Source organism: Rhodotorula toruloides (assembly GCF_000320785.1).
Source record: "Rhodotorula toruloides NP11 unplaced genomic scaffold Scaffold3, whole genome shotgun sequence".
Classification (NCBI taxonomy): Eukaryota; Fungi; Basidiomycota; class Microbotryomycetes; order Sporidiobolales; family Sporidiobolaceae; genus Rhodotorula; species Rhodotorula toruloides.
The window spans coordinates 928,761-940,670 of NW_015622963.1; the positions used below are offsets into that span (position 1 = coordinate 928,761).

General features: G+C 63.7%; 3 protein-coding genes across 3 annotated transcripts; 1 reads left to right on the top strand and 2 right to left on the bottom strand.

Moving 5' to 3' along the window:
• Positions 1-98: 98 nt before the first annotated feature.
• Positions 99-8,219, bottom strand: RHTO_04928 (translational activator; the record flags this gene model as incomplete). The annotated part of the gene is made up of 8 exons (XM_016418591.1): positions 99-442; positions 498-1,620; positions 1,683-2,107; positions 2,166-5,154; positions 5,213-5,767; positions 5,825-7,525; positions 7,578-8,032; positions 8,093-8,219. The coding sequence occupies 8 exons, from the start codon at positions 8,217-8,219 to the stop codon at positions 99-101; spliced, it is 7,719 nt and encodes a 2,572-aa protein (XP_016275867.1).
• Positions 8,220-8,455: 236 nt separating this feature from the next.
• RHTO_04929 (P60-like family protein) lies at positions 8,456-9,880 on the top strand (the record flags this gene model as incomplete). Its single annotated transcript, XM_016418592.1, has 2 exons — positions 8,456-8,992; positions 9,062-9,880. The coding sequence occupies 2 exons, from the start codon at positions 8,456-8,458 to the stop codon at positions 9,878-9,880; spliced, it is 1,356 nt and encodes a 451-aa protein (XP_016275868.1).
• A 169-nt stretch (positions 9,881-10,049) lies between these two features.
• Positions 10,050-11,536, bottom strand: RHTO_04930 (inhibitor of growth protein 3; the record flags this gene model as incomplete). Its single annotated transcript, XM_016418593.1, has 5 exons — positions 10,050-10,202; positions 10,267-10,796; positions 10,872-11,091; positions 11,159-11,228; positions 11,298-11,536. The coding sequence occupies 5 exons, from the start codon at positions 11,534-11,536 to the stop codon at positions 10,050-10,052; spliced, it is 1,212 nt and encodes a 403-aa protein (XP_016275869.1).
• Between the last annotated feature and the right edge of the window lie 374 nt (positions 11,537-11,910).

An 11,910-nucleotide genomic window follows, 5' to 3' on the forward strand; every position in this document is an offset into this window, starting at 1 on the left:
CATCATGTGAGAATGCGCGACCTCCGAAGACTGCTGGAGGGCCGCTTTGCGTTTGCGAATTGCAGGTTGCGATCTATTTGCAACTTCTCCTCCCCCGCTCACAACCTCGACAACACGTCCTCGTCATCGCGCCACGGCTCCCGCTCCTTCATCAATTCCTTCGTCTCCCTCGCTGGCCTCGCGATCGCAGGGTTCGCCGTCCCGCCCGTCGCACTTCCGCTCGCCATCCGAACCACTCGGTCAACCGTTGCGTCTTTGTCAAGTTCGTACAAGACCGCCGGTGCAGTATCGATGAGCTCGCGCAGCGCGATTGCTGAAAGCTGTGTTGGCGGCAGGTCGGTCGACGTCCCGAGGACGAACGAGGCGACGATGAAGTCCAGAGAAGAGGGGGAGTGAAGCGCAACGGAAGCGACGAGGCGAGCAACGGCCGTTGCGTAGGACTCTGCGAGCGAAGACAGTCAGAGCTGCCGAGGAAAGTTCAGAACCAAGCGACTCACCCTTGGGAGACTCTGCGAACGCCTCCGAGATGATGTCGACGACCGACGAGATGCTCGACTCGCTCATGTTCTTGCCGCCCGATGCGACCGTCGCTGCAAGACCGTTGACGACCGAGTCGCGGACATCACCCTCCTCGGATGCGACGAGGTTGACCAGCTCGGTGACGAGCGGGTCGACACGCGGCTGGTGCTGCATGAGGGCCCCGAGAGCGGCGACCGCGCGATTGCGGACCGACAGAGAGGATGTGTCGACGAGCGATTTGACGAAGGTCCGCTGGAGCTGGGGGAAGAACGGCTTGACGAAAAGCGGCGTGCGCTTCAGAAGGATCGTGAGGGTTGAGAGGATGGCCGACTTGACGGGCGGCGGGAGACGGTCACCGATGACACGGATGAGCGGACCAACAGTCTGGATGCAGTACGCCTTGAAGGCTTCAGGCGTGGTGCGCTCGACCAGGTCGCCGAGACCGTACGCGGCCTGCTCGCGCTGCTCGGCGGTACCGGCAAGAAGACCCTGCAAGAGGATCGGCAGGATAGGCTTGAGGCCGTTCGGACGCGAGAAGCCCTCGACCGGGTGGCCAGGCAAGCCGACTCCTTCGATGGTTCGCCTTAGAGGAACGACGAGCGGCTCCATGTCCTCCTTGTCGAGCTTCTTGACGAGCGCGTCAAGGGCCGACCAAGCCGCCGTGACAACGTTGCCGGTCCGGTCGTCGAAGAGCGAGACGAGCTGGCGGATGTAGTCGACGACGTAGTCGGAGAAGTCGGCTTCGGTGGCTCGGCAGAAGCGGGCGAACAGGTTGCATCCGGTGATCCGCTTCGTCGGCGACTCGTGCTTGCAGAGCCCGAGCATGTGCATCTGGAGACTGCCCAGACCACTGTCGTGGTCTTCGACGGCGGCGAGTACGGCGGTGAGAGCCGCATCGAGCGACTCCTTCGTCTCCTCATCCTGCTCCTTCTCGAGCGCAGTCTGCAGCGCGTCGACAATGTGCGTGACGCGGCGACCGAGCGCCGAGCCAGCGACGCGGACGAGAGCGGAGAGAGCGCGAGCGTTGAAGGCGGTGATGGGCTGCGCGATGAGGCGAGGGATAAGGACAGGGAAGATCTTCTCGGCGCGGACTTGCATGACCTGGCGTGGAGAAAGGATGTCAGGCATTCTCCCGAGCAGGAGAGGAGGAGACCAGGACGCACCTCGCGAAGCGCTTCGAGCGCTGCGTCGGCCGTCGCTCCTGGCGTCTGGAGTGCGTCGAGCAGAGTCGGGATGATCTCGTCGATTGAACGAGGGCCGATAACTTGCTGAGCAATATCGAACGCCTGGCTGGCTGCCGAGCGGACGCTGGCATCCGAGTCGACGAGGGCGGACCGGACGGCGGCGATGACCGTTTCCTCGTGCGCCTCCAACGACGATTTGCTCGTGTTGGCCATGAGCTCCGTGAACGCCAAGCATACACCCTCGCGCTGGCGCCGGTCCTGCGACAACATCGCCTTCTGCAGGATGCTGATGACTTCGCCGAGGACAGACTCGCCGAGGCGGCGGCACGAATCGGCGAGACAGCGAGCGGCGTTTTCGCGCTGCTCGAGGGCCGGGCTGGCGAGGATGCGGACAATAGTTTGCACTGTTGATGCGACCGGTCAGCATGCCACCCAAACCGGACAAGAAGCCTGCAGACGCACTGAGAATGGGGAGGATCTCGCGAACTGTCCGGGGTGTGTTCGAGACGAGCGCCTTCCAGACACCGATAGCAGCCTGGCGAACGACACCAACGGCGTCCTGGCGAACGATGTAGATCGCAGCGAGGACGCGGTCGCGACGCTCCTTGCCGAGACCCTCGATGAGAGCCTTCTTGGCGGCGTCGAGTCCCGGCGCGGCCGTCTCCTCGGCCTCGTCGTCGCCCTCGTCCTCCTCGCTGATCTTGCCGCTGATGCCAGAGATGCGGAAGAGCAGGTCTCCGACGAGCTGCACGCTGCTCTGCCTGATCCTCCACGACTCGTCGAACAGGCCTTGCTCGAGCTCGGGGAGGAGCAAGTCGATGGCCTTGGTGCTGTGGTTAGCGACGATCATGCGGCCAGCGCGCATCGACGCATCGCGGACAAAGTCCGAGTCGTCTGCGAGACCCGAAAGGACCGGCTGGATGATCTTGCCGAGGTATGGGGAGAAGCGGTCGCCGAATGTGACGGGAAGGAAGACGAGAAGCGAAATGTGGCCCTCGCGAACGTAGGTGCGCGGGCTGGAGGTATTCTGGAGGATGACAGGAAGCATCTCCTCGAGGCGATCGGTTCCAAGGCCGGCAAGAATCTCGGCAACACCTTGCGCCGCACCCTGTTGGTCGACTTGAGCCGAAGGCGACTTGAGAATTGACATGAGGGAGTCGATGAGGTCGGGGAAGTTGTTCTCGCCGAGGCGTTCGACAAGACCACCGAGGGACTTGGCGGCGGTCGAACGGGCCTCCGGAACTGGGTCGATCAGGACGTCGCGAAGGAGAGGGACGAGCTGATTCAGGTACGGGATGAGGTCGCGCGGTTCAGTCAGGGTAGCCATGTTGCCGACAATGGCGGCCGACTTGCGCTTGACGTCGGCACTGCGCTCGCGGAGGCCACGGTCGAGAATCGGCACGAGGAGTGCAAGCGACGAAGCGTCGATGAAGTGAGCGAATGTCGTCGTGAGGAGGGTGTCAAGCGCCTTGGGCGTCTTGCGAGCGGGGTCGACAAGCGCGTCGAGGAGTATGGAGGTCATCTCCTTAATCTCCGGGTTCGTGACGACCTCGCCGAAGCGCTTGAGACTGGTGTTTGCCGACTCGCGAACTTGCTTGTGCGTATCGGTGAGAACCTCCGTGAGGCGAGGAAGGATGGTTGGAAGAGATGCTGAGAGTTGACGAGGCGCGAGGAAAGCCATCGCGCCCATGAGCTCGATAGCGCCCTTCTTTGCGCGCCACTGCTTCTCGTCGAGGCCCTCGAGAAGCGTCGGCAAGATGAGCTTGACGGCGTGACCGCTGAGCCTGCTCATGATGGCCTTCGCCGCGTCCGACGTCGCCTCGCGAACGTCGGGCGCCGGGTCGCCGAAGCTGGCAAGCAGGGTCGGGAGGATTTCGGGGATGTAGGGCTCGAAGAGGCGGCCCAGGACAGTCGCGAAGACCTCGTAGCCAAACACGGCGCCTTGACGAGCCTGGAGCGACTTCTTGTCCTCGGCGTTGTCCTGCAGGCGTCCCATGATGCCGAACTCGTGAACAGCCGAGAGACCGCGACCCTGGATAACACCGGCGAGACCATAGGCGGCTCCACGACGCTCTGCGTACTTGGGTGCGTTGAAGAGGTCGTTGAGAAGCTGGTCGACGAGATCCGGAATGTCGTCCTTGCGGACCTTGACGAGCGGTGGGAGACAGTCGCAGACGGCAGCCTGGACGACTTCGGATGGCGTCTTGAGGGCTTCGATCAGGCGGCCGATGACAGTCTTGATGCGCGGGTCGGTCGGGTCGAGGTGACGAGCGAGGCGACCGAACAGAATCACGAGCGCCTCGGTGACGAGGTCCTGCGTCTCATCGCCGGTGCTAGGGCGAGCAAGGTACTCTTCGAATGTCTCGATGAGGTGCTGTAGGGTCTCCTTGCCGTGGATGTCGATGACAGTCTGCGCCGCCTCCAGCATCTCGGTACGGACGGACTGGCTGCGGTCGCCGAGCGCCTTGCCAGCGATGAGGAGGTCGAAGAAAGTCTCGACATCTGCCGGCGAGAAGAGGTCGGCCATCAATCGCAGAGTCGTTGCGATCGCTTTGCGGGTCCGCCACGGGTCCTCGCGCGACAGCGACTCCTCGACGAGCATGCCGAATCGGTCGTACTCGGGAACGAGCTCCTTCGCCTTGTCCTCGTACTCGGCGATGAGCTGAAGTAGGGCGTCTGCGACATGGTCGGAGTGCACTGTGACGCCTTCAGCGATGGCTGCAGCAACGGCTTCGCGGACAGAGGGGGCGGAGTGGCTGAGGAGGGCGATGAGTGGCGGCAAGAACGTCTTCGCGGGGACGCTGAGACCGTTCTCCTGCCACACGGTGATGGCGAGCTCGCGGTTGCGCTCGTCGACATCATGAGCGAGGACCCAAAGCTTGACTGGGAAGTCGAGGTCGGTCAAGTCGAGCGGTTGCAGTGCCTGCAGAGCAGCGAGACGGACAAACGCCTCTTCTGCCAAGGCACCGTCGAGGATGGCGGCGATCTCGTCCGACGACGCGTTGTCCTGCATAGCCTCGCCGAGGTCCGCCAACGCCGTTGCCGCCGTACGACTCAGCGACGGGTAGCCGGTCAAGGCGGCGAGCAGGTCGCCAACCAGGGCGAGTCGCGGGAAGGCTGTGTCGCTGCACTGGCGGACATGGAATGAAATGACGTCGAGCGCGAGCGAGAGCTGCTCGAGAGCTGTCTCGGCCTGCGACTTGTCAATGCCGACGCCGCCTGTTCGGAGGATCTTGCTCAGAAGAGGCGCGGCGTAGGCGTACGTTCCCGCGTCGAACGGCGACTGTTCGGAGAGGAAGCGTAGCTGGAAGAGGACGCGGGAGATGAGGTCGGGGAGGGGTTCGGCTCGGTAGTTCTCAGGGACGACTTGCGCCTCAACGCTTCGGAGGACGGCAACGCCGATCGCGGTCTTGAACACACCGAGTCGCTCGGAGCAGACGTTTGCGAGCGCCTGCGAGGGAGCAATCAGCTCGAGCGGATGAGCAAGGAAAGAACAGAACGCAACGCACCAAGTAGGTCTCGAAAGCCTCCTCTGCAACGAGTGTCGCAGGCTGGAGCATGATGACGGCGAGCGTCTGCTCGATCATCTTCGCAAGGTACTCCCTGACGAGCTCGGCATGCGAGCTGATCAAGCACAGGGCGAACCGGAAACCTCGCCGCAGCCTGCCGAGTGCCGTGCCGACCTGCGCGCGGATCTCGCTCTCGAGCGCAAGCTGCTTGTCGAGCGTCGCGCGGTCCTGCTTCGAAAGCTGCGCCGCGACGGGCTTCTTGCGCGAAAGCGACTCGCGCAACTCCGCCTCCCAGAGAGCGATCTGGTGCTCCTTCGAGTTGGCCTTGCCGACAGGCGTCGCACTCGTCTTCTTCTTCGCATCGGCGAGGACATCGACGAACGTCTGGCCCTCGGGAGTACCCCAGACGCCGAACTCGGTCGCGCCGATGAACTCGAGATGCGACGGCAGGAGGTCGTCTTGGAACTGGGCGAAGAGTGCTGGAACCGCTTTCTCGGGGAGGACGAGGGCGCAGGTCGTGACCGCGCGGTAGGCGGCGTCCGCAAAAGCTTGGTTCTGCAGGCGTGACGATGTCAGTCAATCGTCGAGCAATGTCGAGCAGCACGAACATACCGCCGGTGTGAGCGAAGCGTCCGCGAGAACCAGGTCGATTAGCTCTGACAGCCGCTCAGCAATCACCTTGTCTGGCGAGACCTTGGCGATGAGAAGCAAGTCGACCCAAAGGCTGGCTTCCGACTTGGACAGTCGCGGGTAGTGCGCAAGAACGACGAGCTGAACGAGGAGATCTTCGCGGGTTTGCTGGTCGACCTCGTCGTCGAAGGAGGCGAGGGCGGAGAGAACGGCGCGGAGGCGAGGTGCACGGTCGAGCGGAGCCTCGGCGTCTTCGGCAGTCGGCTTGGCCACCGCCTTCGCCTTCTCGCTTTGAACGAGCCAGGCCCGCATGCCGTCGCGCAAAGCGAGGTGGACGAGCTTCGGGGACCGCGCGCAGGCCTTGCGAACAAAGCCGACGGCTTCGGCGCGGATGTCGTGCGATGCGCCTTCGGTAATGAGGTGCAGGAGCGCAGCGGCGAAGTTGGCCCGGAGCGTTTCGTCCTTGGCGAGCTTGTCCTCGTCCGCATCGAAGAACGCTTCCAGCGCGCGAGCGAGCCAGACGCCATCCTCAACCGACGACGCCTTGCGATACACCTTGTCGTAGAGGAAGAAGTTGGGTTTGGCGCCCGTCTGGCCGAGCGTTTGCATCGCGGCGTTCGAGTTGACGAGGTCGTCGATCTTCTTAACACCCCACTTCGATGCCCGGCTCTTCAGCACTGCGACGGCGACGTAGCCTTCGAGCGGACCCGACGGGGAATTGAGCATGTTGGTCGTGACAATCTTGAGCGACGCCTCGAACCCGGGCAACAGACCGGTCGCGAACGCCTTTTCCGCCTGGGTCGCTTCCTTCCCCGACTCCTTCAACACCCAGAAGACGTTTCCAACTGTTGCCTGGACGAGCCGGCGAATAGCTGGCTTCGTATCGGCCATGCCCTTGACGAGTGCGGCGATCTGAGGCGCGGGGACGGCGGTATCGGCGAGGAGGACGGCGGGAAGGTGCGCGGACAAGACCTGCGAGACGGCAGAGACGGTGTTCTCGTTCGTTTCCTTCGGCAGGGCGGTGAGGGCGGTCGTGACAATCTCGGCGGAGAGTTTTGGCGAAGGAGGGAGGGAGGCGAGCATGGTGTACAGCGCGACGCGGTGATCGACGAAAGTCGTCTTGCCCGTTCGAACGGGCGTATACACCTGCTCAGCGACGGGGAGGAGGTCTTCCTCGGAGCCGGACGAGTAGAGGGTCGAAAAAAGGCGGATCGAGGCGGCGCGAGTCGGGGCGGAGGACGACTTGGCGGACGTCAGAATGGCAGGGGCGAGCTTCTGGCGCAATGTAGGGTCGGAAGAGACGGAGGGAGGAAGAGCGGCGAAGAATGATCGGAGGATGGTAAGTGCGGGTTCAGCTGCGCGGTTCAATGCCTTCTCCATAGCCGGAATGAAGGTCGATGTCGCATCGTCGATGGTGACGGTGGCAGCGAAGAAGTCGGAGAGAGCGCCGAGAACGTGGGAAGGAGGGACGGTCTTGCTCGTGACGACCGAATTGAGGTAGAGGTCGTTCACGATCGGCTTGAGCTCCTCGACGTAGCCCTTCCCAACGTTCAGATGACCCTTCGGATCCTTCAGCCGCAGCGCGACGTCCATCGCAAGGCCGACCAAGGCTGCGTGGCGGTAGCTGGGATCGGACTTGGCGGAGGCGAGCGTTGTGACAAGGCGAGGGATCGACTCGTGGCGCTGCATAAGGTTCGTCAGCACGCTGACCGTCACCAGGTATAGTCAGACTCACTGTTCGCACGGCGCGCCGCGTGGAGACAAGGGCAGATTTGCGGATCGACTCCTTGGCCCCGTTCGCCTCGTCCAGGACCGCATTCAGGAGGGTGGAGAGAGTGATGGCGAGGGAGGCGAAGGGTGCGTCTTCGAGAGGGTGGTCGGCGGGGACGGAAGAGTAGATCGTGTTGGCCCAGGCAAGAAGAGCGAAGCGAGTCGAACTGGCGCCGGTCTTGTCGACCTTGGCCGTCTCGCCCTCGAGCCACCTGATGAGACCGTTCGTGAGCGATGCGGTCTTGCCGTTCGACGTCGCTGCAACATCGTCTCGGCTAGGGGCGTAGTCGCGTGCGAGGAGCGCCGAGAGGACCGCGAGGACCGCGAGGACCGCCTGGCGAGAGGTCGAGTCGACGTAGCGGGGCACGGTCGAGACGAGCAGTCGGACGAGGTCCTGTACCTGAGCCGGCTCCAGAGACGCTGCAGCACACCCAAGTCAGCCCAAACAAGCCCGCCTGCGCGGGAGATCGCTCCGCTCACGCTTCGTCGCCCACACCCGCAATTCAGCGAGCGTCTCCGTCCGATCCTTGGTCCGCGTCCTGCTGAGCGCCGTCCTAGCCTCGCTGATGTACTCTGGCCAGTCCAACTCATCCCGCTCGGCCGCCATCGTGTCGGAGTCGTCGGCGGATCCAGTCGCGGACGTTGCCCAAGACGAGATATCGCGCGTGGGCTTGTCGCGCTTCGAGATACGTTCGAGAGTCCTCTGCGTGAGCTTTGGAGGCGCCACCGTGTCTAGCTGAGCGTGCGAGCGTGATTGTCAGTCCTCATTCCTGAGCTCGCTCTGGCTTGGACTTGGCCTCATCACTCTCTCGCTGTTCCCGCTGCTCGTGTGCGCTGATCAGGATGCCCAAAGCCCGCGCCAACTCGAAGAAGGCGGCACCGTCGACCGCCAAGCTCGCCGCGTCCGCCGACGCCGACAAGCCGCTCTTCGAGATTGACACCACCGGGTCCTCGTCTGTCCGCCACACCCTCCTCGCAGACCAGGCTCCCGCAGCTGCCAGGCTCCGCAAGGGCCAGTCCTTCAAGAAGCCGCTCCGCTCGGAGCTCATCCTCGCGCAGCGGTCGAATGTACCCGCTCTCTCGAGCAAGGTGGTGCCGTCCGCCGAAGCGCAGGCCAAGCGCGTCAAGGCCAAGTTGGGCAAGGTCGACAGGGCTACGAAGGAGAAGTTGAAGCGCATGACGGGCCGCGACGGACAAGGAGAGGGCTTGTGGGGTCTCAAGTCGACTGGAGACCGCGAGGAGGCGGTGTCGGGCGCCGTGAGGGACGCCGGGAAGTACGATGCGTGGAAGGCGGAACAAGAAGCAACGGGAGACGACGAGGATGCCGCCATGAAGGAGGTCCTGGCCATTCACGACCCCAAAACACGGCCGGCTCCCAAGGTGCGTCTCGTTTTATTCGTCTCTCCCTCGTACGGACCACCGCTCATCGCCTCGCGTGTGTCTGTGCAGGCTCCTACATCTCTGCACTCTCACACTTTGCTGTCCACGGCCCAGCCTCGCTCCGTCGCCATCCCTCATCCCGGCATGTCCTACAACCCCGCTCACGACCACCACCAAGCACTCCTCGCCTCCGCTCTCGTTCGTTACGAAGCCGAAGAAGAGCGAGACGAGCGTGGACAGGACGCGAAGGAGGCGCTGGATGAGATGCGGCGGTTGGCGAGGGGCCGAGAGGCGTGGGAGGTGTACGAGGAGGAAGTGGGTTCGGGCGAGGAGGACGAGGAGCTTGCGATCGTCGACCCCGAGGCGCAGGCGTACAAGGAGCTGCTGAAGCGGCGGGCGGCGAAGCGCAAGACCAAGGCGCAGCGAAACACCAAGTTGCGCGTGACGGCGGAGATGCGGGACCTCGCCGACCGACGGGCGATGAAGAAGCGCATCGCGTCGGTCCAGCACGCGAAGGACGTCCAGGCCGAGATCCTCGCGGCGAAGAACCTCTCGCTCGAGGAGAAGGCCGCCGCGCTCAAGGTCCGCAAGGCCCGCCTCGCAGAACGCGGACTCGCACGGTACCGCTCCGGCCCCTCGAGGGTACCCGACGCACCCGTCACCTTCCAGCTCGGCGACGAGTTGGCGGAGAATCTGCGGACGCTCCAGCCCGAGGGCAACTTGTGGAAGGAGTGGGTCAACAGCGGGATGCGGAGGGGAAAGGTGCCTGTCGAGCGGGCGAACGAGTCGAAGAAGGGCGGTAAGCGTGGCGGGCGCGGACACGACAAGGGCCACGGCATGCGCGAGTTCGAGAAGCACGCGTTCAAGCGCTTCGACTCGCTCTCATAGACGTCCCTTCCTCACATTCTCGGTTGTATCAGCACGCTCGTCCTGTCTGTCTGTACCATCATGTAACATCTACGCTCTCTTTCGCACTCTCTCCTGCTCCACAGCCGCGAGACGGGGAGACAACAACAACATCCTTGCACGACTCGAAACGCAAACCCGCTCGTCACGCTCATCGCTTCCTGCCCGACCGGCCCTGCTGCTGCGCCTTCATGCGCGGCTCGCACTGGCTGCAGTACCACGACCCCTCGGGCGACTCCTTCAGCCCGATACAGTTGAGGTGGAACCACTCGATCTTGCAGTCGGGCGCGTCGCAGCCGATCATCTGCGCGACCGGTACACACGTCAGCTTCCGGTCGCGTTGAGAGGAAGACGGGAAAGGGACGCACCTCTCCGAACGACGGGCGGTGGCAGAAGCAATAAGGCGTCATGTCCTCTCCCTCTGCCTCGCCCTCGACCTCCTCGTGCCCCCTCCTCTCCTCCTCCCCCCTCTTCCTCTTGTTCGACCCACCCGCATGCTGCTGAGCCTGCTGAGCCTGCGCCTGAGCCTGCAACTGCGCAAACTGCGCCTGCGTCGAAAACTGTTGTTGCGCCAACGCTTGTGCTTGCGCTTGTGCGATTCGGAGCTGGTTCGCTTGCATCTGCTGTTGCTGTTGCAGGAAGGCGAGGTTCGGTTGTTGCTGCTGCTGTTGTTGCTGCGCGTGAGGGGGAAGACCGTGCGGTGTTCCCGGGACGGGAGAAGCATAGGCGACGTTCTGCAGTCGTGAAGGGCCGGCGCGGCGAGAATTGGCGGCGGCGGAGGAACCGAGAGGCGTGCCGGGGGTGCCGGGGGTTTGGGCGGTGAAGGGGTAACCGGAGGGTGCGCCGGGGGTCATCTGCGCGGGAAGGAGGGGGATCTGACCGGGCGTCGCTTTCCGGGCTGCGTGGAGAGAGCGAACAGGAGAGTGAGCATGTGTCGAGACCCGGAAGCCGAAGCAGAAGCGAGCGGACGCACGTATGCCGGGCGTTCCAGGCTGCCCGCCGTAGCTCGCCATGTACGGGTTGTACGCCCCCACTCCGCCTGGCGTAGCAGTATAAGCTGCTTGTGCGCCGTACATCGCGTTCGGAGTGGGCGTGTTGAGGGTTGGCGCGAAGGAGGGGAGAGTCGGGAGCGGCGGGACGGACGAGGTGAGGAGTTCGAGTTGCGCTTGGAGGCGGTTCAGGTGGCGAGAGAGCTGCGTGGATCCTTGAAGCGTCAGATGACACGGCTCAGCGACTTTCGGCGGGCGGCGTCGGACGCACCAGGTTGACCCCTCGCTCGCTCAGCGCCAGCTTCTCGCGCGTCGTCACCTCGGCATTCTCCAGGTCAAGCCTGCGGCACGTCGTGGACGTCAGCATCGTGTAGGAAAAGCCTCCGAGAGACGCAACGCCGTGAACGCACTTGATCTTCTTGATTGACGACTCCTCCTTCGGGTTGGGGACGAGCAGCCCCTGCCCTCCGGCTGCGGCCGACTTGGCATGCTTCTGTATCGCCTGGTCACGCTGGAGTGCCCTCGATCGCAAGTCTGACACGCGGCTCTCCTTGTGGCCGATCTCCTCGAGGATGTGGCACACCTCGGAGGGGAGGTTGTCGAGCGAGCTGACAAAGTCTGCGAGGAGGACTGCGGCGTCTTCGCTCATTTCGTGGGCGTGTCGGTCTGCCGTGCGATGCGGTGCGGGTGGGCGTCCGCGTGTGTTGCTGATGAGGATGAGTCGGTAAGGACGAGTGATGTGTCAAGCGGCGTCAACCGTGTGCGGGCACAGATCGAGTGTTCCAAGCGAGTCTGTGCGAGTCTCAAGCAGCAATGCACCAGCAGCGAGTCCCTCGGCGAGCGTCTGAGTGAGTGAGCGGGGGGTAAGGAGCGAGTTGTAATGAGTTTGTATTCAGGAATAGGAATCGGGTTCATCACTGCGCACCGCCCCGTCGAGCTCGTTCGCTCTCAAGCTGCTCACTCGCGCGCTCGCTCGGGCGCCGTGCTGGACAGGAACAGCGCACAACTGTCGCTCAGACTGCG